This window comes from Neolamprologus multifasciatus, chromosome 2 (genome assembly GCF_963576455.1).
Source record: "Neolamprologus multifasciatus chromosome 2, fNeoMul1.2, whole genome shotgun sequence".
Classification (NCBI taxonomy): domain Eukaryota; kingdom Metazoa; phylum Chordata; class Actinopteri; order Cichliformes; family Cichlidae; genus Neolamprologus; species Neolamprologus multifasciatus.
Genome location: NC_140440.1, coordinates 35,406,970 through 35,434,890, shown reverse-complemented (window position 1 = coordinate 35,434,890; position 27,921 = coordinate 35,406,970). Strand labels below are relative to the sequence as shown.

General features: G+C 40.4%; 1 protein-coding gene across 9 annotated transcripts in view; it reads left to right on the top strand.

The window, feature by feature from the left end:
• enox2 (ecto-NOX disulfide-thiol exchanger 2) overlaps window positions 1-27,921 on the top strand; it is a 209,557-nt gene that overhangs the window by 117,733 nt on the left and 63,903 nt on the right. For all 9 annotated transcript variants that reach the window (XM_085130882.1, XM_085130908.1, XM_085130899.1 and 6 more), the window contains one exon: window positions 16,434-16,565. In XM_085130882.1, coding sequence (XP_084987008.1) covers window positions 16,434-16,565 — 132 coding nt within the window. The remainder of the gene's footprint in view (window positions 1-16,433; window positions 16,566-27,921) is intronic.

The window sequence follows — 27,921 nt, the reverse complement described above, 5'->3', positions numbered from 1 at the left end:
AAAAAGCAAAAGGTTGCTGGTTCAGTTCCAGCTGAAGATGAATATCCCTTTTGGGCTGGTGTAAAACTAGATTTAATTTGCTTTTAATCTCTGGTCACTTGGTTTTATAGACACTGGAACCTTTGTGGGGATCTTGATGCAATCACCGTTACCAAAGAATGAGCTTATAAGGGAAGTAATCTGATGTAAGGTACATCTTCTGTACCGGTTCTTCAGTTTCCAGCGAATTCCATTGTCACTCACTTCCCTATTTGGCCCACCTGTCAACAGGTCAGCATTTGGAGGTGTACAGGTCACCTACATGCACTGATGCAGTTAGGATTTTGGAGGATTGCACGGGTGCATGTCTGCAGAGGGTGAAAACCACTCTGTTTGCTATCCGAACAAAAATGTCCACACAGATGGACATATTTGCTGGACCATAAATCTTTACAGGTCCATGCTGTCATTAACAACGCTAAAGTTAATTTGTTCCTGGGATAGTCATGTCACAAAGATTCACATTTCTTTCACCTTATCCCAGGTCTTTACTCATTCTTGTGCAGCTGACTGTGCTAAATCCAGGCCACTTTCTTTCTGCAGAAATTCTGGTCTATTTGGACATATTTCAGGCTATACTCATAGATTTAGCAGATGTTTTTGCTGGCAGAAGTAGCCTGAGGTCTCATGGGTATGAGCTGGAACTGCTGATAAAGACATTTTTGCACTATTGTGTCCTTAGCCTCAAAATCCAAGTAATTAATGCTTTCCAAACTCTGACTAAAGTTTCTACACTCCTCTTGACTTTACTTCCTTTCTGCCTTCCTTGAACTGCGGGCCATCGTTTCTTGCAGTCCGTATAATTTTTTTTGATTGATCTTCAGGAAGTAATTATGCTTCTGTTTTATATACATAAGCGACTTTGCCAGGCAGAGTTTCCATGTGAAACTTGCTACAGCTCCCAGAGTTTGTCTAATGCCATTGTTTGTAGATGTGTCAAACAAATGCTTTTGCTCACAGGTACCAGGATTCTGAGTCCAGTGTCACTGGAGTTCAGCTTCACAGTAAATTGTTATCTGTCAATCTTAAAGATTTGTTTCACACCTTTTTCTTTGCCTACTATTCTACCTAGCAACAGCAGAGAAAACACCATATTTTTTTGTTTCAAGGTTTATTGTTGACAATGTACACATAAAAAAATAGTTTTTTCTTATATTTTCTCCTAAAGGTAACATTTTTTTAAAGGGCAAATTTTTTTCATTCTGATTGAAAATTTCAGGTCAACGACCAAATGTGACTCAATAAAGTTTAGCGTTTACATTTAACAAAATGTAACAAGAACAGTGTTGAATACCCAATGGCCTTCTCTGCCTCTTTGATATCTTCTTACACACAGCTCTCTGTTGACTATCGGTGATTTGGTGTTTCTTTATATGGAGCCAGAATAACAAGCTATCCATGTGGCCAATAACAGTCACATTTAGAATCACCTGACTTACACTAATGAGTAAGTGACTGAGTGCGAGCAATAATTGCCATGGCGACAACAAATTATTTGCCAACAAATCTTGCCATCAAATTTAAATTGATGTAAGTAGACGGGTTATCACATGGTTTGGTTTGAATGAAATCGATCATACAAATACTTGTAGTTGTTAAAAGCATTCGCTGTCAACAAGTTATGAAATAATTGTGCCTGAACAATTTTTTCTTAGTGACTTTATGTAATTATAAAGATTTTACAAATGCCAATGAAACTATATAAAACTGACTCTTTAAGATAACTCAGTGGACATTTTCTTTGTCTTTAGGCTGAACTGATGGAGACAAACACTCTGTCAGAGGCTTGTAATTGTTTTACAGTTTGCTTCAGGACTGTTCCAGCTGTTGAGTAGCCACGACCATCAAACACATTTTCCTTCCAAGAATGGCATAACAAGCGATGGGGACCTAAAGCACTGTTACCGCACAGTCATACAACTCTTTTTGTGTTTTTTTTCTCAGGCCCTGGTCTCTAGTTCTGACAGTTTAAACTTCAAAGAAGAAAGAAAAGGGATTATATGAAACGCTTCAACTTGTTTTTCTTTCTCAGAGTTGTCAAGCTGTCCTTCAGGCATCAATAACTACATTCAGTTTATATCTCTTGTACTAAACGAGGGTTTGGCTGCATAATGACTACTTTTTAAACAACGAACTAAAGGCTCCAAACTGGGCACAGGCTGACTGCAAAGTATCAGTGCCGAAGCTTTGGGGTGCTTGGATAGCGGTCAGCGCATTCACTTAATGTATCACAGTGTGTTATGTTTTAATATTCACCTATTAAAACTGTACTACCGTGAGAAGACATGTTTTATAGGTTTGGTTTTTATGTTTCATCTATAGCATAATCTCTTCCCTAACTCACATCCTCTCGAGGTCTACCTCTGGCTGCCTGGCATGTTATCAAGTTTTCTTTAAGCTTTTCAAATGTATTAATATATACTGTATATTTGCTCTATATAAACACTCACATAAATCTTTACTTAGGGTATCCTTTTCTCCTGCTTATCCTCTTGGGATGATGAAAGACGTGAGCACTGACACAACTGAGGAGATTAATAAGGCCTCTGAACTTCACACTTGGTCACTCTTGAGATTTCTGCCTGTGAAACATGAGGGTGGAAAAAAGGCTGCAGATTTCTCTTGACGCTACCTTTGTTTTACGTTTTCCTCTGCTGTCATGCTACAGTTTACCTTAAAGAAGGGAGGGGTGGGGGCACCTCTAAGCTTGTGTTTCAGAACAATAAATAAGATCCATAGCTAATTGTGTGTCTGTGCAGTAAAGATAAATCGGGGTTAGAGGGGAAAGCTTTATTTGAAGGGCAGTAAACACCAGTATCGAGTATGTTCTTTCTTTTTAACCCTCTTCTGTGTTGAGATGATGTTTACAAGAGTGTTAAAGGGCTGAACGGCAAATACAAAGAGGCGAAAGTGTTTGCATTCTGAAAGGAAGGTCTCAGACGGCCGTGATAGAGGCCATCGGATTGATTGTAGCAGTTTTAACAATTTAATTTTCAAAATAATATCTTCCACTTCTCTTCTTGTGCAGTGAGTAGCGGAAGGAGGTTCAGATTTTTAATTGAATCACCAAGAGCGTTATCAAGTTGCACGTCAATAGGTTTCATAGTACATCCAGGAATGCCAGGCTTACCACTGCCTGTTGTCTGCAGCAGCACCAACCTCCAGTGACTGAGCACAGAGATGTTTTTGGGGGGTTTTGCCTTAGACTGTGTGCTTGACATCACATGTGGGATCAATTATACTGCACAGCTGTTCAGTTTCTCATCAGATGTAACCAGCTTTGAACTACAGGCTGTAGTACAATTGGGATTTTATGCATAGTTTTTCCCCTAAAACTGGAGGCTTACCATTTCATTTTTCTTCCCCTCTTGTCCAAGTTGCCATCTGATCCATCCTCAGTTGGCAGCATTTTTCACTGATCCTTGGTTTTTGCTTTCTTTTGATTTGGCATCATGGTTTAGTCATTAGAGACACTTTCATACATATTGGAGGGGAGTGAGCCAACTCAGAAACCACCAAGATGACGTTTTCTTTTTTTAATTAATGTTAGCGTTTCTTGAAGTTGTAGAATTTCAAAACATAGATTTGCAGTATGTGAAAGACACGTTTCCTTTGAACAATTTAAATTCTGACAATTGCTCTGCATGATTGCATTTTAACATATTTTCATGTGCCGATTAGTGGCACCTACTTTTTTTGTTTCAGTTAGTTGGCCGTGGCAAACAGAGCTGGGAGTGTCAGAGTTAACCTCCCTTTACAAGAGCAGATTGTTGACTTAGCAATGTTCAGATGTCATTTTAATTTAGAGCGGAGAGCCAAGGCCCACCTTTCTGAACCACAATTGTTAATTCATGCACTTAAAATTTAAACTTAACTGAAAAGTTGAATTCAATTTCAGCTTAATTTTGTTTACATGGTGGCAGATCATCATAGCTGTATTCTCCGAGCACGTAAGTGTTTAATACTTTTACATTGTTTTACATTGTTTTTGGCTTTAATCAACCAACTTTTGGACCTGTTAGATCCTTTGCTTTGTAAAGGCTGCATATAATGTTCGTGTCCAAATTCATGGCTGCTTCCTCCTGAGGCCGCATTTGTAGACCGATTACGTCACAGCGACGCGCCGAAGGCTGTCCAAATTCGTAGACTCCTCCGAATGCAGCCGACAAATGCGTCCTCCTTTTCCCCGAATTTGAAGGATGGGTCGGGTGTGTCCTTCGTGGCCCACCATATCCCAGAATGCATAGCGCGGCCCAGCCAAACTCCAGTTTCCAATAATGGCGGCCGCTACTAAGTTTTAAAATTACTCTGACTAATCTTTCTGGGTCACAAAATAAACTTTTAACATATTTTCAGGCGAGAAAGTAGCTGTGTAAACATCAAATATCTGCTCGGTTTATCAAGATATCGCATATTTGCAAAAGTGCTTCGACGTTTTCGGAGCATCTGCTACCCACCAGCTCGACAGCAAGCAGGGAGCTCGAGGGTCACTGAAGCCGCCGAGAACGGCACAACTCCCGGCACATTATTTTTACATCAGTCGAGAGTTTACTCCAGTGTCCTGTTATATTTTAGACAGCAAGGAGCAGACCGAGTTTATTAAACTCCACCGAGACAGCGGTGACGCTAATCAGAAGGCGAGACCGTCCAATTTCACAGCCGTTTACTTCCAGCCTACCCGACCTTCTGAGGAGCCGGCCCACGTAGACCGCGAAGGTCGGGTCCTCAGGAGGATGCAGCCCATGAATTTGGACACGACCCTAAGGTCTGATGCTGTAACAACATACCTAGATGAAGTCAGAAACAAATTCATAAATGTTGACTCCTCATTTTAAGGATATAGTAATGAGAGTGATGCTTAGCTACCTGCTCTAAGCTCCTAATTTCTTGTGTGGCCATTTTTCCTGGAATGGGTGCATTACAGAGAAAACTCATTAATGGGTCTGTTCTCCTCTGGTCTGTCTGTGAACCAGTGCGAGACGGTAAGAAGCTGTAGTGTTGAATGTTTCCTCTGTGGTATAAATTAAAGCTCTTCAGCTTTTGTCTAAAGTCGTGTTTTATTTCAGCTGTCTCACCTCATGGACTTACCTTTGATGTTGAGTTTAGATCAACTACTGTTGTTTCTCCACGTACGTGATTGTTTCCAGGTGAACGTACAGCCTCTGCAGGAGAGATCAAAGTTATACAAATTGCTCATCAGTAACATTTTGACACGATTATTAATGAATGAGAGAGTTCATTTAAAATGTACATGAATCTGGGTGTCTTACTTCATCAATGTCCATAATAATATATACATTAAATGCTTTGACATTTCTGCTTGAGCGCAGTAATGTGAAGTAGATTAGGTCACAGGAAAGTTAAACACCGCTTGAATTTCATTTTTAATATATAACGACACGTACGCTTTGTACTAAGCTGTCGTGAAAGCGCTCCAGGACTTCCCCCCAATTACGTCTCACAAAACGTCTCACTTATTTTCATTGTAATCAGGCAGGCAAACACTGTAATAGTTTTTAATTGTTACCATTCATTCGTCTGTTTTCTTTACCGCTTATTCACTCAGGTCATCGCAGCCTGTCCCAGCTATCATCACGTCAAAAACAGCTGATCTAAAGTCTGATTAAAAGTATTGGTATTTTCAGTGCATGCTTACCAAAGATTAAATAAAAAGATTAAATAAGAAGAAGAGCGAGAGCGCTGTTACAGAGTCAGGGTGGCGCATTTCTGGTCTGACCCGAGGCCTGTTTAGGAGGACGTGATCTGTGACTGCTCTCACTGGTGCCTTACAGTATGTGTCACATTCATCTCTGTCACCCTGATGATTTTTACCAGAAGTGTTGGACACCCAAACACAGACTCTCAGGAAAAACAAAAGAAAAACAGACACAGACCAGGCCGCAGCGTCACTGAGTGTGGTCAACCGGAACAACATCCTGTTTCCCAGCTACTCCAAGAACTCTAAACTGCCTGGACACTTTCTGTCGCTTTCAAAGGAAATCTGTGGAGTCTGGCGACATGCAGAACATGTTGCTTGGATTTAGTGGTTCTTACTTTGCATTAAGGCGTCTATTGAGCAAGGGGACAAATACTCGTTTATGCCAGACATGCAGAATGTTACATTAGCCATCTGTTGAGTTATCATAAAGGTAGCAGCTAGCGGCTGTGGCTAATTAATAAAACAATAACACTAATGTTGGAGCATGCCCATCTGTAACATTAATCAGTAAGTAAAGATTATTTGTAAAGCACTCTGAAGGGATATATTGTTACAAAGTGATGTACAGTCAACATAATAACAAATTAAGAATATTAGAAATTAAATGGAAAGCTAAAAAAAGTTAGCAGGAATAAACCCCATAAAAATACACTAAAGGAAAGAAGACTGAAAACAGTGACTCAAGAAGTATCTCAAAAAAAGACCTTAAATATGAAAGCAGTGAACTGCTTTTTGAAGGAGTCCACAGAGTCGGCTAACCAAAGTTAGTAGAGGTGGGAATCACCACACATCCCACGATACGATATTATCACAATACTTAACGCACGATACGATATTATTGCAATTTTTAAAAATATTTTGCGATATTCAGATTCTGTACATAAAGGTAAACTTTATCAATATTCATTTTCTCTAATATCAAAGTCTCACACTCAGTCTTTCTCTCATTTCAGTTTGATTGTTGACAAACTGAACGGTTTGTATTACAGTCTAGTCCAACTTAACTGAATCAACCATCTGGTACAATTATAGCTATTCTGAACTATGCAGTTTATGAAAACTATGCAGCCCCTTCAGCAACTGAAGAATTTGAAAGTAAATTAAAACAAAATATAATTTTACATTAAATAAAAAAGTTTTAAACTTAATTAAAATAAAACATGTCTTAAATTAAAATAAGTAAACTGTCATGTTTATTGCTGCCAAAAACAAGTTAAACACATTTGGACAGTGAAGGAATGTCAGGATTCTTGCTCAGAAAAAGGATCAACATGCTCTGAAGTCAGAGCACAAAAACCTTTTTGTAACAAAATATCGATTTCTGCTGTCCCTGTATCCATACATTATTAGCAAACTAAATATCACCATGCTACACAGTATCCATTTTTTCCCCCACCCCTAAAAGTTAGAGTAAACTCTGAAGAGCTGCCCCCCCCCCCCCCCCCCCCTCCCGCCTCCCGGTCACAACCAACACGTTGTGAGCCTGAGTGAGTTTAATAGGAAGCTGAGACAAATAACTTGGAACTTGTCCCTGTGGTACTCTGTATTTAACTACAGGAATTGTAAAGTAAATCCTAAAATCTACTGGGTGCTACTGTGAAGAATATAAAGTAGAACTAATGTGAGCTTAAGAGGTGTTGATAGTTGGGCAGCAGCAGCATTTTGTGTAGCTCGGAGGCAAGTAAGCGGTGATTTGTCTAAGCTTATAAAAAGGCCATTATCATAATTTAACAGGATAACATAATTATTTGTGTCCAAAAAGTGTTTCTCTTAAAGTCCCAGATGTGACAACAGATGTGTGCAGTGTGTATCATATCAACTCTGATTGCTCAGCAAGGAACTGTAGTGCCAAGTCATACGAGCAGCACTGCCTCAGCCTGAAACACCGTCCTTTCCTGTTGTTACGCACTGCCATAATGTTGCTAATAATAATACTGCTGCAGATGCCTCACAGTTATGAGTGTATCTCTTTATTTTTTGCCTCAGATGACTTAAAAATAGTGCCACCGTTTCTGCACCAATGTTATTGTTTGATTGTTTTAATTGTTAAAAAGAATGAATAAATAATACTTAATTTTTTTGTCATTCCACATGTGCTATCAAAAATGGCATCAAGTATAAGGTTTCCCAGATATCAAAATCTGGCACTGTGACAACAGTTGAGCTGTGACACGCAAGTTCACCATTAGACACCGTGGCTGATTCACGAGTGTGAGCTCAAAGTAGAGCTCTGATTCTTTATTAAAACAGAGAGTTGTACAGAGAAGCTCACACTGATCTCTCACCACTTGCAACAGTCTTAACTGCATAACATTAGGGATGCACCGATACCGATACTGGTATCGGGTATCGGGGCCGATACTGTAAAATGTGTGTGTACTCATACTCGTCAAAGTTAACCGATACCATGAACCGATACCAACTTATTTCATTAATCAGAGGGTGGCTTGTCATTTCTGTTGTAGTTTTTTAGATTGGCCACTAGGGGGCCAATTATTATTTTATTTATTATTTATTTTATAATTTTTTATATTTTATTAATTATTTAATAATAATTATTTTGTTTGTTTGTTTACAATATGGACACTCTGCAATAATTTAAAAGTTTATTTTATTCTCAAACCCAATTTGTATTTATTTTATTCCAAACAGAAGTGTTTATTTATTATTCTGAAAGCTCGAGACAGTGCCAATAGTTCAGTGATATTTTGTTAAATTACAATGTGGAGAATTTTTTTTGTGGTCATTTTTATTAAGATTTTATTTTTTATCGGCAGAGAATAAAATAAAACCTGTCTTCCAATTAATTGTGTGTGTGGGTGTGTGTGGGTGGGTGGGTGGTAGAAGTATCGTTTTTTGTACTCAAGTACTCACATCCAAGTATCGGTATCGTATCGGTTTGAAAAAAATTGGTATCGTTGCATCCCTACATAACATGATAACTTTAACTGAGTAAATGCAAACCCATCATGTCAAAGCTTCATTCCATGTAAAACTGCATATATCCTAAATTAAAAAGAGGAAATAATTATATGACTGCCCGCTATTTGTGGAAATATGAGAACAAAAGTAAAAAGATGTTGTAATGAAGCCTCGTTGTGCGTAGAGAAAACGCATGTAGGGTGAAGCATAGTTCATCTGGTTCAAGTAGTTTGTTATTTAAGCACTTAACTTTGTGTAGCACATAAATTGGTGGCACCGATCCCGGAGGATTTAATACCATTTTCACATTTTTCTTTTGCACAACTTGAAATGAGCAAATTGCCTATTACATCTCGCTCCTTGAGATTGATGTTCTTGTATTACTGCGTTTCTTCACATCTGTACCGTTAGATTACCTCCTCGCAAATCAGTATTTAATGACGTGACAGCTCGGCCAGCTTAAAATATTCCAGATTCATAGTCTCCGGCGCTGTCGCTCATACCCCCTCCAGGACACTGGAATAGGCGCTGTACATCATTTGCACATTAAAATGAGAAACCATTTCTTCCGCTCAGTAATGAGATCTAGGACTTGGTGTTTTTTGACGGGCGCCGTCTAAACGCCAGAGAGGTATCTGGAATGAAATGCACCTCACAAACATTGCGTATGCCATGCGTCAGCCTTTATACACTTTAACGTAGTGCTTCGCTGGTTCATTGTTCATGTTTAAATTAATAAGCTGGCAATAGAGTTTTACATTATATATCGCGTCAGTGATTCATTGTGCATGTTCAGATTAATAGGCCAAGAAATGAAAACGAAGACGCAGCCCTGCTTCCATTCCTAATGTTAGTCTCACAGATTTCCCAGCTCGTGTTTTTTGTCCCAGGTGTGACAGAAATGCAGGAAAATAATCTGCTTCTCTGTAATTGGGCAAATCCACACTGTGGACAGAACGATTTTGGCTTTCTCTGTAGATATGTTCATTAAAGTGACTTCCTGTCTTTCAGAGATCATCATTCCTACAGATTAGCAGCAGCTGTTGTTAAATCATTAAAGTCTACAATCAGTTCACTGCTGCATCCTGTCAGGCCTGCAGCACTTCTTCTGCTTCCAGCAATATTTCAGCTGAGGATGTTTTCAGTTGTGATGATTAAAGAGATTCTGAATAATCGATTGTGCGTTAACTTCCAAAGTAACACAGTGCATTTGATGTTTTGCCAAAGAAAGACTTCTTCTGAGTGGTGTATGGCAGAGAAGGAAGGGGAACAACTTGATTGTTGTATTTATTCCCAGCCATCCATAAATCCATCCGTTTATCCACTTTCTACCCCAATCCAAGGCCGCTTCACGGGGTCAGCACCCTTCCAGCTAAAATGTATAATTTGCCCAAACTTGTTGTCTAGTGCTTTTAATTTTTCCTCCATAGAGTTGTCATCAGTCAATACACAGGAAAAATGTTAGTTTCAGTAAGAACTGGGCACGTGGACCATTACAGCAGCAGACCTGGGTAACTTTGATGTGGAATTGTTCTGCAGCTGTAAATGTTTGCCAGCATTATGGTTTCTGATTTATTTCAGGCTCCTCAGAAGTCTGATATTTATTGGACAGCAGATATTGTTTTGTGTTGCAGTAATTAAGGAGCTAGCAGTCAAGGGGAGAAGAGGCAGATCCCAAAAGCATTGGGAGGAAGCAACAACTAAATCATTTGCCTGTTGTTGCTCACCAGAGCTGAAGCCGATGTAGCAAAGATTCTGCAGCTCTTTAAGTTGAAGCTTGTTTTGCTCGGTGGTGTACAGACGCATCCACCGCTATCATCTCAGCATAAAACTCAGAATCACATGTGTATGTGGGAAAGCACTGCAGGAAACTGCATTGTGAGTTTGGAGCTTTTGCACAATTTCATCCAACAATGCAAACCACTAAATTATAAATTTCAGGAACCTCCAAAGAAAGTGTGGAAGAGAGTCTTCATTGATTTCCTTACCAAGCAGCTTTAGAGACACACGATACTTTCCAAGCATCCGATAGAGGCCCCCGTCCCCATCGCATTATTGAGAATGCCTTGATAATATTGATGTGGTCAGGTTTCAACTCTGTTTGTGATCTCTTTTTCTCTCCTTCATGCTTTTTATCTCCCATCCCTCTCACCCCACCCCGAGATGCCGGAGTAATCTGTTCTTGTCTGTCACCTCTCTCAACCCGATAAGGAGGGGAAGAGCCATGCTCCTGTCCAGGAACGGATGTTCCTCCTTGACAACATTGACACAAACACAAGGGCCTCTGCTCTATTTGTATAAAATAGCTCGAGATAAGGAAGTAGACATTGAAGTTGTTTACTATAAGTAATATGCCTATCACTGCAGTCTTCAGAAAGACCTCTTTTAGTGAGATAAACGCTGATGTCCACTGTGCTTCACCGCGTCTCTTTCTGTTTCTCAGTCATTGCCACTTGTCATATTGTGGGTTTATGGCTCTTTAACCCCCCCGATGTGCGCCTGTGTGGCATCTTTGCTTCATAGCGCAGTCTAATCATGCAATATTTTCTTAAAAGACACAACAGCAGCATTGAGCCTTTTCAAATCCAGCGATGAAACTCATTTGGGGAATTGAAATTAGGCATTTAGCTGTACTTGCTGAGCAAAGCTTGTTGGAGTCATGAGAGAGCAGCAGTAATTTGTTGGTTTATTATGTCAGCAGTATTATCCAGTTACTCTCAGCGTGGATGACTTGTTGGGATGAGCGAATTAAAGCATGGGTTTTATCATTTTTATTACAAACATATTAGCAACAATAGCAGCTTTTGTTGAGTCTTTGCTCTCACTTGTGTGCTCGCAGGGCTACAATAACAGTAATTCATAGCTAGAATGAAAATATTGAACTGTGATTCTTACGTTATTATGGGTCAGCGCATGATCAACACTTCGTAGTCTTATAGATATTAGATAAAAGAAGCCGTTTATTAAAAGGAAAAATCTTTGCAGCATCAGTACATAAGAGTGTTGCAGTTTGACTGTTTTTGCTTTGCTTTGTTTGCGACAGTTTCATGTGGTTTGTAGTGAACAACGAACACGTTTTCCTTTATCAGTTAAAAATTGGCACGTTTTTATAAGGAAATGGCTTTATTTAAACATTCTGTAGAGAAAGTCGTATTTTCTGCACTTTGATTAAGCAGTGGAGTCGTTATAAGCGCGAGCGCTTGATTGGACTATAATATACATTATGCATTAGTCATTAGATATGCATTGGTCTCTTAGTATTTTTTTGTGGAGCTGGAATTTCACCTCTGCTGAGAATTGGTGTTGGGGTTAGTTTTTCCAATCCAATTTTAGAGTCCGTAATTTGATTTGACAACCTGCGCTGCCTCCACCTCACTACACCCGCACTCACCTGTTGGACACAAAGATACTGTCAGCCATCAAATTGCAATGAATTTATTTGCAGTCAGTTGCTGGGAGTATTTTGTAACATCTATTTTCAGCAGCACTGCATTATGGTTAAAATTTGAAGGCTCTGTTTAGCCCTCTGTCCAATAAACAATGCCTGAGGTTGCCTCTTATTCACATTTGCCGAGTGATGAAATTTCTTCCTACGTCACCGTACAGAACCATGAATCTTGTAGTTTGTAGCTATTTGACAGCAGCTTCTGTATTTAACAGTTTGGCTTTTGTATTGCTGTAAAATCTAAAAAATAATATTTCTCCTTATTTTTCTTCAAATAAAGCTAATGTCTGGGGAAAAGTCATGGACACAAGTGCAATAATAATAATAATAATCTCTGTCTCGACATCATCAGCAGTGCTAAATGATTAAATGTCAAACTAACCTAACAGATCTGAAAATCTGAGATTGTCTCTCAGCACTCGTCTCATTAATGATTTTATGTATCAGAAACACCGATATGATTGAAAGTGAAACAGCACAGGGACCCCCCCCCCCATGAGGCCAGACTGTCTTCAGGCCTTGTCTGTCATCTTTACATCTTCACTTTGTTGTCGTCTTTTCTGGTCCTAAGTGAGACGCAGTGCAGAATAACACTCTGGGCCTTTGCTACCACTAATCACCAGACCCCTACTAGTTTTATCATAATTAACAGATCAAAGACGCAGAAAGAAGGGCAGTCATGCATTATTAAACACACACACTCTGCACGTATATGTGCCTGTGTATGTTAGTCACGTAAGTAATTGAGAAAATAGTGATCTTTATGAACCGATTTATCCGTTTTGAGAAGGTTTTCATAATTTATCAAAGATAAAGGCGTACAAATTGTCCTCAAAAGGAGATTTTCTACTATTGCGTAAGTCTGATCTTCGTGGTTTTAGGCTCTGAGTATTTTTCACATATGAAGTTTTTTTTATTATTTATCTCACATACTCAGTTGCAGATAAACACACAGACCTCAGGAGACTTCGGGAGAGGTTTAAGGTTAAAGATGCATCAGTTGTTCTGCACATCTTCTGCATTAAAGGCTTTTGTAGGTCAGTCATTTTTCTTTCCTAATAAATATATGTTACTGTACTCATGATCCTTGATGAAAGTGGCAGATTTCTCTTCCAATGTTTTGCCTGAAACTAACAAGAACATAGTGTGGAACAAATATTTGGGGTATTGGTTTTTCATTTGGTTGGAGGACATGCAGTGAACTTTAAATGTGCTTATCTGTCAGCTCAACCACTTTGTGTCCAGCAATGGAATAATATAAACATGATTGTGGGTTTTTGCTGTTCCTACTGTGTGGTAATGACTATCATCAGTCCTCTGCGCTTTATTTGGTGCAATTTTGAAGTTCGGTTCCATTTTCTACTTTTCCGTCGTTTTGTCTCGTCAGCATCACATCTATTAAGTGACCTGTTCTTTCTGCTTTTTGTCTCTGCTGCGTATCTTTTATGCTCCCTCTTGAATTCACTCTCTAGGGGCTGTAATAAACCTGTAGTTAGCTGTTAAAACCGTGTGCATTTTAGACTAAATGGCCCCCAGCGTCCCTGTGCCTGCTGTTGGGGCTTACGGCCAATGGGCCTTTAAATGACTTAATTTCCTATCTACCTCCTGGGGGACCTTTTAGCGAAGCTAAAAGCTGGTCACAGCCCGCGGAGAGTGTCAGGAAAGACTTGGAACGGGTGGACCCCGGCTGAATCCAAATCGCTATTGCTCTAATTGCCACTGGCGAAATCCGTAATACAGACACGTGTCACACTGATGTGGAGTTGCACACATGTTGGTCTTTTCACAGCATGTCCATTAGTATTTGTTACTGTTAGCATGCAGTCATCATTTTGAGTTTTGCTGCTTAATAAATCAGTAAGAATACAAAGCTATTGTTAATCATTTTTATGCAGTAAAAGAAATTTGACCTTCCCAATTTTCATCTAAGTTGTTCAAGCTGTTGCTGTGAATTTTGGATCTTTTTTGGGTAATAATTTAGTGATTAATAATCACATCAGATAAGATGTCACTACTTTGGAAGACAGTAATGGGGACATGCTGTGAATAGGCCTTGCTGTCTTTGAAGCTAGACACTCGTAACCGGACTCGGTATGTTAAATGTTCAACTTTATGTGGTGCACACATGTTACTCAAGCTAAGAGCTGAAACTATATATAAGTTGCTGTAAGTTTTCCCTTTAAAGTCATCTGACCTTGATGAATACTCGTAAAGTTATTTAGGCACTTTTTATTCCATGCAGACAATTGGCTGCACAGCAAAGTGCTCTAATCCATGTTTCCAGTTAAAAATATTTACCAACATTGATTGTGTTATTGGCTCCATTATCCCAGGCTCCCTTTCCTCTTTTCTGCCAAGGTGAACTTGTGCACTGTGTTTATCTGTTTCTTGGTGTGTGCTCGCACACGTGTGTCTCCCTGTGTCGATCCTTCAGCAGTTGTTTGCCGCTTCTCCCTGAAGATCGCTTACATCGATGCGATGGTGTAGGATGATTGCTTCAGGGGGAGCCGAGGCCTGTCCTTAGGGTCATAACAAAATTAAAACTCCTTTAAATATCGACGTACAGGGGATGCAAGTCAGAAAAATGTAATTGATTTATGAAGGACAGAGTGTATGTTTCTGAGACGGTGGATAGCAGGGTGGTTCGATGCAGGATGGGCAGCAAAAGACTGGAACAGGCTACTGTAGCTAACCTGCCTCTTGATACTTTAACTTCTTTGACCTAACTAGTCAAATGCATGATAGTTGAGTTTGAATGTGAGCACCACCATCAAGAAGTACACTGACCTTTAGTGAGGATTTAAAAGTACTTTTTAGAGTGTTGGGCAAAAAAAAACATCTAGAAAAAAATGAAAGCCCTCCTGCAGTTCTCCCCTCTTGTTCAAAGCCCCGCCCATCACAGGAAACTCAGAAAAGACTACCACTGAGTCTGTAACAGTCTGCGTCTGTGTGGTTTTACAGTTGGAACAGATCAGAGAAAGACCATGTTGTTTTATTTAACCAGGCAAGAGGACTGTTCAGCTGAGGCTGTCACCTGTGTGTGCCCGGGTGTGTGTTGTGTTAGCGCTGTAGGTTTCTGTACTGTAAACTGCAGCACAGCTGTTCACCAGAGCTCACAGCCACTCTTCTCTTCCTTTATTCTAACGCCTCAAAAGTGTCCCCAGTTAATAGGGTTGTGTTCGTTAACAAGCCTGTGAAGTCCTCGTCAGCAGCGTTATCACAGCGACACACACAATGTGGGTTTTATCAGGCCTCTCTATGGCAGCAGACGGGTCTGAAATTAGCAGCTCTGAGAGGAAAGCAAACAGCATTATTCCACATTCCCAGCTGTGTGTGAACACCAGGAATACCAATATAGCAGTTGTTGTTCGTCAGACACACATTCGTGCACGCAGAGCAGACAGTTAGCACCACAGTCAGCTCTGTCACAGACCTTCTGAGGTGTGAAGTATGTGCAGGGTGCAGCTCTCCTCATTATTAGGACTGTTGGATTTGGCATCAGGAAAGAAGAGCATTCATGCTGCAGTCGCAGCAACTTACAGGTCTGTCAGAGAGAAAAAGGTCAACCACAGGATAGAATTCAGAAGCGTTTAGGGCTCTTGGATAGACGGCAGATGGAGAGAAGAGGTTCATGTGTTCATGTTGACTTTTTTTATTATGGTGACCAGAATATGCTTGATTTATTATGCAACACTTGGAAGCAAAACCATGGATCTGGAGTTGTCTGTTTGAGATGAAACGTGCATATTTGTCCTTCTAAGTTGGAGTTTTTCAGCTTTTCAAGGTTTAGTAGCAGATTTATGCTCCTCGCCTTGATAATCTTGTTTTACGCTTTATTTTCTTACTCTGGTTGCAAAAGAAAGCTCAGATCTTTCATTGGAGAACTTATTGGTGTTGATATGTACGAGTCTCCCCCCCCCCCATCCTTCTCGTGCCTTTCTAAGGCATCTGGCGCCGTTTCAGCAGACTCACAGAGGCAGAATGTGTCAAAAGGCCAGGCTGTTGAACCTCTGCGCACCAACTGAACAAACGACGAGGAAAAATAGATTCTCTGTGACAGTGCTGCTGAAATCACTGTGGTCAGACTGACTGCAGGGTCACCGTAGCCTCGCCTCTCCTCGCCTCAGACAGAACACAGACTTTGCAGACATGCCACGACAGCACTGCACACTTAAAAACAGTCGTTTACCTCGGTCTCCACCACAACACGGCTCTTCTTCTGCCATTACCCTTTTGTCACGGTGATTTAAAAGTCACTTGACTGATACTGACGCTTTCCCCTTTTGGTGTGTGTTTGTCCTTTTGCAGAAGGCATCTGCAACATGACAATGGACTCCAACTCGATTACAATGCCGATGTCAGACCCCAACGCCTGGGCGACAGCTATGAATAACCTGGGGATGCCTCCCATGGGAATAACTGGACAGCCACTCATGCCAGGTACCAGATTTCTCCATATAAGAACCAATCTTGTGTTGAAAATGTAACTCTGTAGCATGAAATATGGGAGGAGTTGTCCTCATATAACACAGTTGAATTGCATCAGAGTTTTACACATGCTGGAAACATCATTTTGCTGTCTGCAGTTCCCAGATGCTGGTTACCCAACAACACCAAGTATGTTTGTTTTTGTTGAATTGAATTATTGCATTTATTGCAGTTGCGTTGTTGGCATAATTACCTGATTTCTTCTCATCTAAAATGGTGATTTATGTTGAAGTGCTCGCCTCAGAAATGTAGCTCTAGTTGTTAATCCATTCCCTTGATAATTATTTTATTCATCATGGCTACAGTATTTTCCTTCTGGGTGTTTTCCTTTGAAAGAAGGAAAAATAATGAGATTATTAAACCAAATTGGAGAACAAAAGGCAGCGTGTAGGTGGCTGTAGCTCGGAGATGAACGGGTCAACCTGTAATCAGATGTTCACTGGTCAGATTTCCAGCTTCTTCTTGTGGAAGTGTCACCAGTGTTTAAGTGTGTGGGTCAAACTGATGTATTCACGATTGTGCCGCAACAGCGTTTTAAGTGGAAGGAAAGTGCTATAGGAAAGCAAATCTAAGTTTTTACCTGGAGTTTGCCTCCAAAGCATCTCAAGCTCAGCATTTAATGTCATTGTAAGAACAAAAGTGTGTGACGTGGGGCCTTTGTGGATTTGTAGCTCTTTTTCTTTGACTGCATTGTCAAGTGTGGATTGACTGCTGCTGTGGAGCAAAGCGGATTGTCATCAGTGTGGCTGCACTGGTCATTTTAGAGAAAGCATATTTCTTTCTTTTTTTTTAAACGGGATGAGCTGAGTCACCAAGATGGGATTGCAGGCTGGTAATCTGTTTGAAAATACATACACACAAGCAAAGTCTGTCTGACAGATGCTGATATGACTCAATCCCACTAGGATCAGTTAAAAGGAGCTTTTTTTGTTTTCAAACTCTGTGCTTCATGCAAGTTATAAAAGAACTGTTAAAAAACAAATGTATGCTGAGTTTACTTGTAATCAGTCGTTCTTTGTCTTCCACCTTTAGCACGTTAACGTTTCCTTGCAGCCTTTTCAGGTGGCTGTGTACTGATAAAATGCAGGTTCACATATGCCTGTATATTTGTGTACACGCTGACACCGATAGCCTTCTGTACGCTCTGCTTTCCATTGATTAAATACATTAAAGGATGCATATGAAACACTATTACTGAACTAGTCCTTAGGACACAAAACAAAACACCTGTATCAGCTTATCAAACAAGAACATTCACGCATGTTTTCATAGTTTTTCCCTTTGTTTTAATGAAATACACCAGTATCAGCACTAAAGGCATGTATTGTATTATATCTGCTGCATTATCGCTCAGCAACAAGCAACGACAAAAAATCAGTCATTGGTTTAAAAGCAGCTGCTTCAACTGTTTGGAACCGCTCCGTTTTGGGGATTAGGACGGTGAAATTTCATTTATTTGCTCATTTATCCCACACTCTTACAACCTCAAAGTGCATTTTGTATGCGCCAGGTTGAGCTACTGTGTGCTGATCTACCGCTAAAATATCCAGCCTTACCGATTGCTTTGCTATCTATAACATTAGGTTCAGCAGCAACCTCCCACTCTCCATCTCTGAAGAGTTATTCTGCCATGTCTTTTCTCTCTTCTCAGTTGAAAGCCTTTCCCTAAAGCCTTTTATAAATCACTTCCCACTTCTTAGCTGAAATGCACTTTCATATTTGAAATATGCCAGGCTGCTGTGTGTGTGCGTGCGCACGTATATGCACTTGGAGGCGAACTGTCTTCCAAATGCACTCCTCGGGAAATATTAAGGGAAACACACACAGATGCAGGCATTGCGTATTTCAAATATAGTCAAAGTCTTTCCAGTAAAGAAAAAGAGAAGTCAGAAGTGACACCAAAAAAGTGTCAGAAAGATGGAAACCAGACAGATTTCGCCTATTTGGAGGTTTTAACACTGACCTGACCATCCCAGACAAGTTCCATAGTGCTGACTAAGAATGAAAAATACATGTTTCCTTGATTTGATTTCTGTTTACGGAGTCAGCCAAAAAAACATTCATTCTGCTTATTGGTTCGTTCTGTGTCTGGGGCAGCATCAGCAAAGTAAACACAGGAATGAGGTCTTGAAGACAGTTCTGTCCAACCAAACGGCAAGAGAGCAATGTACTTGTTACAGAGAAGGTCAGCCCTTAATTCATGTTCCAGCTGCTGGAAGACTGACTGCATAAGGTTTGTATTTTCTGCAAAACATACCCACCTTTGGTAGCTTTGCAGCCTAAACTGGCAAAGTACAGCTTTCAGTTGGTGTACTTGGTGGTCATTTTGGTCAACATCCAGCTACGAATGCAGTTTTAAGATCTTCCCCAAACAAATCAGTTCAAGGGGGAAACAAACCAGACTGGTTCAGTCAGAATAAACAACACAGATTTGAAGACCGATGCTGGAAGGTGGACACAAACACATCTTTTCAAGAGTCTATATTGCAGCTGAAGTGTATGTGTGAAGCGGACTGAGGCCCCCTACTGAGATTCGGTCTTTGAACTTTATTTGCAGCAGTTGAAGACCTTTTCAGAGCAGTAATTTAAATTCATAGCAGGCACGGACACAACTAAAGCACTAATGATGCCCGTACCAGTAATCCAGGCTGCACAATATGAGATCCGTGAAACTCGCACCTGTAAAAGGAATGCAGTAATTAGTGTTATTAGCCGCACCTGTGTGTCTGCTGTGAGGAAGGCCAATTAAACTGCTTTTAAACTTAGTCAGACCCTCAGACAAATTTGCCTCAGGTCGATCTTACAACCTGATTTTGATGTGGTAAGAAGGAAAACAGTGTTTGTGTTTGTGTGTTTGTGTGTGTGTGTATGAAAGAATGGCTTTGAGGCCGACACACCCACACAGATGTTTTCTGCCGTCTCGTTAGACTCATGCCTCAGTTCAGCTCCATCATAAAAGATTGGTGGTGGTGTATAACTGGAAGTAGCTAATTACACTGAAGTACGGTTCTTAGATATATTTTACCAGGCTTGTAATTTAGCACATTGATCAATGGTTTGTAAAGCCTATACAAACCTTGGGACCAAGTAAAGATGGCGCCAGTGTGTACGGCAGGCCGTCCTCGTCTCTGTTGTCGATCTCTTTTCCTTGATATTTGTTTATTATTTGTTATCTTTCTGGCACTATGCCCCCCAGATGGTTATGCATTAACCTAAGTTTAGACTGAAGACCAGAGGCGACCCTTTGCTTCAGCTGCACCCAACCTTTGGAAGCCTCCCAGCTTCTATTCGAGCCTTGGACTCTATCCAGTCCTTTAAATCAAGATTAAAAGCATATCTATTTGACTTGGCTTTCCCGACCAGTTAATACCCTTTTAAATCTTTTAATTTTTAAACTTTTAAATCTCTTATTAGATTTTATTAAATTTATTATTTTTATTAATTTTACTGCTGTTTTTGTCTTCTTAGCAAATTTTGTATTTATCTGACTCTCCTGGTCTGTCAGTGCCTCTATCCTGTCTGTGCTTGTGCCCGATTTGTACTCTGCTATTGACTTATGTTGACTTTCCATATTACTGTGAAGCACTTTGTTGTGTCTTTGGGTTTTTAAATGTGCTATATAAATAAAATTGTATTGTATTGTATCAATGTGCTTTCATCCGACCACATTCTTACTGGTTAGGCAATCACGGGTGTGACTTCTACAATAACACTTTCATTTAATATTAAAATAATTTTAGCTGTGTTATAGCTTGCATGTTGACATTTTGATTGCCGTTAATGCGAGCTGACTGACTTCATGCAGTATCATGTTGATGGAGGTTGATGGAGCTGAGAGAGGGAGGTGTAATTTATTCCACTCCAAGAGGTGCAATAAACCAGCAAGGGAGTGAAGATGTTGGTCAAGTGTTGTTTGTTCACACCCACGCGACCTTAAGAAGAGTTTTCATCAGGCAAATGCCACGTGGTGGGTTTAACTTCAGTTTTCAAAGCATTTAAATCTAGATTAGAGGGAAACATGAGATGGCAGAAGAAAGTTCAGAAGGGTGATGGGTTGAGCCAAATCAGAAGATCTGCTGTTCATCTGCTCTTTATGAACTGAGTTCATCCCAGTAAATTCTTAAACACTCAGACTTTATTCAATTACTCTGCAATGAACATCTGGACTCGAACCCTATTTAAAAAAAAAATACACAGCTGACAGCTAACTTGTAGTATTCTGTCAGCAGGCTGTACAAAAATGGAAATTGATGCTTTCTCAACCAGATAAACGCCACAAAAATAATTATATGTAAATATTGAAATGTGCAAATTGTCTTATCATCTGTCTCCAGTCAGAAGGAGTTTTGCATTTTCCACTAATTTCAAACTTGCTGAAAAGCATGAAAAAAAACATGCAAGTGGATCCACTTGAGCACAACCATCTTGTTTGCCTGTTTTAGCTGTGTGCAACATCTCAGTAGGACAAACTAGCTCAAGGTTAGCCACTATACATATGTGCATTCAGCTTTCATAAACTGTTCAGTTCTGTCGTAGAGGTTTCTTTTGGTAAATTTAGATTCTTCCGTTTCATTATGAAATCTCTGAACACGAAGCGGGAGGCTCACACACTCATCAAAGACTTATGCTGTCATGCAGCATTTGTTGCCAGGGCACCTTTGCCTTTGAAGAAACCCAGGTGGATTAGTTATTGATTCCCCATCATGACTGTACATCATCTTTTTTGCCTTTTATTTTCACCTCTAACCAACGGGGAGAACACTCTCTCTGTCTTTTTGTCTGTCTTTGATTTTTGACGGCGTTTCTGCACGAGTACACTGTCATATGTTTCCTGCATGTAGAGTCATGTGAGATTTTTATGTCAGTTCTAGGTTCATTCATTAAAAGGGGCTGCCTGTGCCAGACCACTTTCCCGAGACATTAAAGTCTGCCTCTGTTTCATCCACTGTGAGCCCAGAATGTATTTCTCCACTGTAGAGTCTTTCCCTGCCTCCAGCCAAGTGGGTTTATCCAGACAGACAGCTGGATAAACAGACTTCTGTGGGCATAGCCTTCAACCCTCTGCAGCCTCTCGAAGTCTAGTGCACATCTACAATGATGACAGTTTTATTTCTGTAGATGGACTGGGTAATGGTTATGTATATTAGAAAGTTTTGTGATGTGTGTTTGTGTTACACAGAAAGAGATTGGACTCAGGCAATAGGCGTGAGGTTGTACATACTGTATGATTTATGATCTTTATGCTGCAGAGGATTTTTGTGGTCTGCTTCCAACTGGTGCTGGATGGTTCCTAGAAGTTGCTTGAAGGCTTTTGTGATTGATTTTTTTTTTCCTTTTGTTTGCACTGTGTTTACCTACCTAATTCAGTGTTCCCATACCGTTGCTGCTTCTGTCAATTCTGAATAAATGAATATATCTGTTGCATTTATGCATGTCCTACAGGAGGGATCCGCTTGCTTCTCAGGGGTTTCATACTCTTTGATTTCCTGTTTAAAAGGGTTTTTGTGGATGTCTTCTCATCCAAAAAAGAAAAATTACACTCAAAACTGCCCCATGTAAAATCAGCATGCTGAACTTTGATTTTTTTCTTTTTCTTCAGGAATTGGGTTGTAGTAACTGATTACCATCTTTAAATGTGCACAAAGTAGTACTTGAACAGAAAAGAAACACTAGTGAAGAGTTCAGCGCCTTGCCTGATGAACTAACAGTCAGTGTTGGGAAGGTTACTTTTAAAATGTATTCCATTACAGATTACAGATTACATGCCCCAAAATGTATTCTGTAACGTATTCCGTTACGTTACTCAATGAGAGTAACGTATTCTGAATACTTTGGATTACTTAATATATTATCATGCTGTTTACAACTACATGAATGTACTATTGCTGTGATTTATTACTGTTACTGAAGGTCCGCGGCTCCGAACCGTAGTAAAGGGACCTCTGGCTAATACGGTGGGTTCTGTGTCGGCTCGTAGCTGAAAACTAGCTTTACTTTGTTGTCTGGGTCAACTTTGCTAGCAGAGACAGAGAGAGGCGTTGAAAGGCTGCTCCAACAGAACTTATTGTTTCAGAGGAAAACACGAACACGGTGTACAGTCGAGTCTTAATAGCTTACTTACAGCTGGGCTCGTCAGGCTCTCTTCTTGGCTGCAGTGGTTATTATTATATTTACATGCTTCCAGCTCCCGTTTCTGCTCGATGACAGCTCGTACTTTTCCTTTTTCTCCCTCCCTCGCTCACAGACACATAACGGGTATGGCAGTCCATTCTCCCTGCAGCACGGACTACACTGCCCATGATGCTACATTCTTTAGAGCTATACCTGTAGCATTCTGCCTGTTAGCTTAGCACAACAACAACAAAAAGACGCTCTCTCACCCAGGAAACACGCAGAGAGAGAGCGTCACCCTGTAACCATGGCAACCGTAACGCTGCCGCCTGGAACAACAGAACGTAGCTGTCAAACAAAACCCAAACAGTCCTGACCCGCCACAATATGAAACAGGGAAGTACCGCCGTGTAATCCATTTATTTCAACAAAGTAACTGTATTCTAAATACCACCTTTTTAAACGGTAACTGTAACGGAATACAGTTACTCATATTTTGTATTTTAAATAGTAACGGCGGTACATGTATTCCGTTACTCCCCAACACTGGTAACAGTGCACCATAAGTAGCCTAGTTTAGGAAATGTCAAACTACAGCCTGCTGCATTGATGGAAGGAGTGTTATTCTGGCTTATGTAAATGACATTGAATTGTGCAGACCAGCATCAGCTTGAGATATTTAAGAAAACTCTCACCCACCCCCCAAAAAAGAGCAGAAAACAGAAAGAAACCAGAGACTAGAAAACCAGACGCATGCACATATGCAGTAGATGTTATAATAATAATAAGCCAAAGAAGTAGTTCCTCACATTACAGCCACATTGAAGCCCCGAGGTACCAGCTAGGTGTGGTAGGTTTTAGTGTAAAGGCTAAATGAACACGATAGCTTGGAGCCTACTAGTACAGGAGGTTGTTGACAAGGCCTAGCTTTTCCACACAGCTCAGCAGAGAAGTACAACAGTCCCAGAAGCAAATAACACAAATCATCTGAGAAGAGGCAGCAGGGAAAATTGCATCTCAGCAGGGGAGGAAGCACACATCCAGTACAAATGGCAAACTCTATTGATCGGAAGGCCAGACTTCAGGACAATTGAATGTAAAGAATCTGACCCACATGTGACAGCGAAGGTGGGATCTATTGTATCTCTGTAGGAAATATTGATTGGAGTGTATGGTCCTGAACTCTAACAGTGTCGCTTTTAGTGAAGTCGTGCTGTTCTGCTGACTGTGTGCAGTGTGATCTAGTATGTAGATGTAGAGCAGTTCAAATAGGAAGGTGAAACCTTTTGTTTGTCAGGAATTCAGAAGACTCAGACTCAGAGGTAATGGAGTTTGACAGTCAGTCTTCCCCCAACATTATGGGGAGTGATCCAGTGTTTGAAAGTGCCATGGGGATTTCAGAGGGGGAGGTTGTAGTCAAAAACCAAAAAGCTCACGTTGTTAATCTGGTTATTTTTGTTCTTATAACCAGCACAACTGGTTACATTACATGGTGCAGTCGTCTGAGTTGAATGCTCATGGATAAGTTGCCATCTTTAACATTCACAAAGCTAAAATAGTGAAGACTGTGATAATGGAACAAATGTTGCAAACAGTAACTAGAACATCTGGTTTCAAGATTTTTGAGATCTGACACAGATATCCTCAGCATGTCCTCCTCCGAGGGGCTTCACCTTGTATTTCCCCTCCCTTTGTAAGTATTCCCTTTAGCCTCACACATCCAGACTATAAGCAGAACCAGATTTATGGCTATAGAGTTACTCCTGTACATTTCTCACTACATACAGACCTCCCAAGATGGTTTTAGTTATTTAAGACAGTATATTGTAACCGCCATTCTGCAGAGCAATTGGCCTGATTTTAAGCCTGCGCACGTTCCTAATCTTTGTTTGTTTCTGATACAGAAAATCGAAGCGGTCTCCTTCATGTTTGTATACACAGTTATTAGGCTCTGTTTTGAGAGATATTCTATAATTATTACTTGTCGCTCAGTGTCTCGCACTTCTAATAATGCCAGTAATGGATCACTATATTTCACAGACTTTATCTCATGTTCTTTTATAATGGAGTGTGGAACAGATAATAGATGCTCTAAAGTTGAGCATTGTATTTTAGAGATTTGAGTATTTGAATGTGTTGATAGTAGGGCTGCCACAAACGATTATTTTGATAGTCGACTAGTCACCGATTATTTTTGCGATTAGTCAACTAATCAGATCATCATCCATTAGGGGTAATGGATGATGCAATAACCTGGATGATGAGGTTATTGCACCAGCAGCATCTGCTCTTATATAACTATCATTAGCTTACAGCTTGAAGTGTTTAAGGTATGTGCTAACTAAAAATAAAGACAAGATGGTAGTTTATTAAATTTCAATGAAATTTGCAGATTGTTTCGGTGAAGTTTAATAAACTCCTTGCTATCTAAAATATAACAGGACACCGGAGTAAATTCTCCAGCATCTCACACTTCTGTTAATCAGCTGTCTGCTTGATGTTTATTCAGCTGTGTAAAAACTATAACTTTAATCTCAGCCAAACCGATTTACTCAGGAACAAATAAAATACTAAAAAAAAGCCAAACACTAACATTTTTAAGTTATCTAAGTGACTTATATTACATGTTTAACCTGAGTAGCGAAAGACGGCGGTGGGTTTGAAAACGATTTGCCGGGAGTCCGGTGTTCTCACGGCTCTAGTTAGCCTAGCCCCCGGCTAGCTATCGAGCTAGTGGCTAACAGACGTCTCCGAAAACGTCGGAGCGCTTTTGAAAATATGTGGTGTCTTGATAAACTGAGCAGATATTTGAGGTTTACACAGTTACATTCTCGCCTGAAAATATGTTAAACGTTTATTTTGTGACCCAGAAAGAATAATAAGAGTAATATTAAAACTAACTAGCTGCCGCCATTGTTGGAAACTGAGCTGGGCCGCGCTATGAATTCTGGGACACAGCTTCTTCTTCTTCGGGGTTTAACGGCAGCTGGCATCCTTGTACATGCAGTGCTGCCATCTTCTGTTTCAGTCCGTTATTACACTCTTAAATCCTACTACTTATTCCTGCATCTTTTGTGATCTTACAAAGCTTCAGACGAGGCGTCGACTATTAAATCAGTCGTGACTAGTCGACTAACCGTGGCAGCCCTAGTTGATAGCAGCCCGTAGTATGCATTTTTTTTGTTTTGTTTGTTTTTGATATGAATGAACTATTATTTTGGCTAATTCAACTAATATGTGCACCAACCAACAGCTGGTGCCTGATGCCACATTACAAAAAATATAAACACATATATACGTAAATTAATATGGCTTTACTCATCAAGTCCCAGTTACAAAGAAATAACCAATGCAGTAATTTCTTTCCAATAATATGAATACACTGTTAGAGTGACCATAGCAAGTAACATTTTAACTCTTATTAGGGTCAATACAAACTGCCAGTTATTGGCTATAAGGTTAAATCTGTTTTGCTTAACCAGTAACTTTTGACTGGCTCAATACTCGCACCACATTTTAGACGAGTAAAAGACTTCTGTAATAATTGTTATAGTAGATGTCTGTTTTCACACAACAGCTAACTTTGATTAGCTAATTTAGTTTCTCACATTTGGAGACAAATCTACTCTTTGGACAAAAGAAACATTTGTAGGACTAACAGCAGATGCTGGCTTGTCCGCACACATTTCACCATAAGGAAAGCATTCGACACTTCACACACACTTATTTGCAAGTTTGTCAGAATTAATTTAGATGCACATATATTTGCATGAATACACACACAAGCTCAAACACTCTGGAGAATATATAAGCAGACTCCAGGGACAGACAAGTGTTCCCTGAATAAACAAACGCTCCTTTGTCTGTCGCTTCCCACTCATCCTCTTTCTTTCCCCACAGCTGCCACAAACCCCTGCACCGCTGTACACACTGTGGAATATATAAAAAGTTAGCGTCATGCCTCGTTACTCATTTAAAAAGCACTCCTCATGTGATAGGATATGAATCTGGGCTCTCTCGTTCTCACGCGTTAGCTCACCTGGATTAACATCAGGAAATACATTACATGACAGTCATTCCTTTGCCGTAAGCGTTTTCCAATCCTTGGACTGAAAGCTGTGTCCCTTTCTGCTGACTGCTCAGAAGCAGCAGCGGTACGATGCCAGAGGTTTTTGGCTGCACGTAGGCGGACAGAGTGGAGAGGCAAAGCCTCCCCTACCTCGACTATACAATACATGTGGAAAAAAATAGAACAGCACTTATAGAGCTGCTGAAATAGGACTTTTCTGACCGTTCTCACCAATCGACTTCAAATGGGTTTGCCTGTTGTAGGCTATATATTGTTAAAAGCTGGATTTCTTATGGAGATTTGAGTATACAAGCGTCAGATGAAGACAATGGACTTTGGAGGGCAGCATAAGAGAGCTGATTCCTATTTGGATGTAATCTAATAGAGAGATGAAATAACTTTTATGAACAGCAAGTAGATCGTTTCTCTCTATCCTGCAGCTCACAAGAAATGCTGCAGTAAAAGAAATTAAGTCTGAGATGTTCATATGAAAATAAAGGGGGTGACTTTTGGTAGAAATTGAGCGAGGCGGCCTCTGGTAAGGTTCCAGGTGGCAGGGGTAGCTCGCCTCATTAAAGAATATTATCCAGCACTGCCTCACGGCAGCTGCCTGTGCCCCCCCTCCACCACCCACCGCTGACTCTGCTAGAAGGGACGTTTACCCTGGAAATCAGAGAGGAGAACGGGGGGGGAAGAGGAGGACGACATTAATAGCCAGGAGCTTCACATAATCAAATCTGCGCGTCTTGATTGACGGGAAACTCAGAATGTAATTACTTTGAACAAACCTTCAGGAACTCGATTGTTTAACATCAAAAGAACATCATCAAGAAGAACAAGAGGTAGAAGGGAAATGAATGAGAGTAGAGTAACCTCAGAGGCCGGCGTTGCGTGTGCGTGTGCACTCGTGCATGTGACTGTACAGGAAAGAGGTGTTACAGGAAGATGTTTGTGGATTTCAGTTTTCCACACTGGGAGAAAATGGAGACTAAAGCTGAAAGGCAAGCGTAGTAAACACAATCAGACAGATGTGCGGCTGTGTGTGGGCGGACCCAGCCCCAGGTATCTTTTGTTTTTCTTACACAAGAGGACCCTTGTGCTCTCTAAATCTCTCTGTGGGCTTTCTGC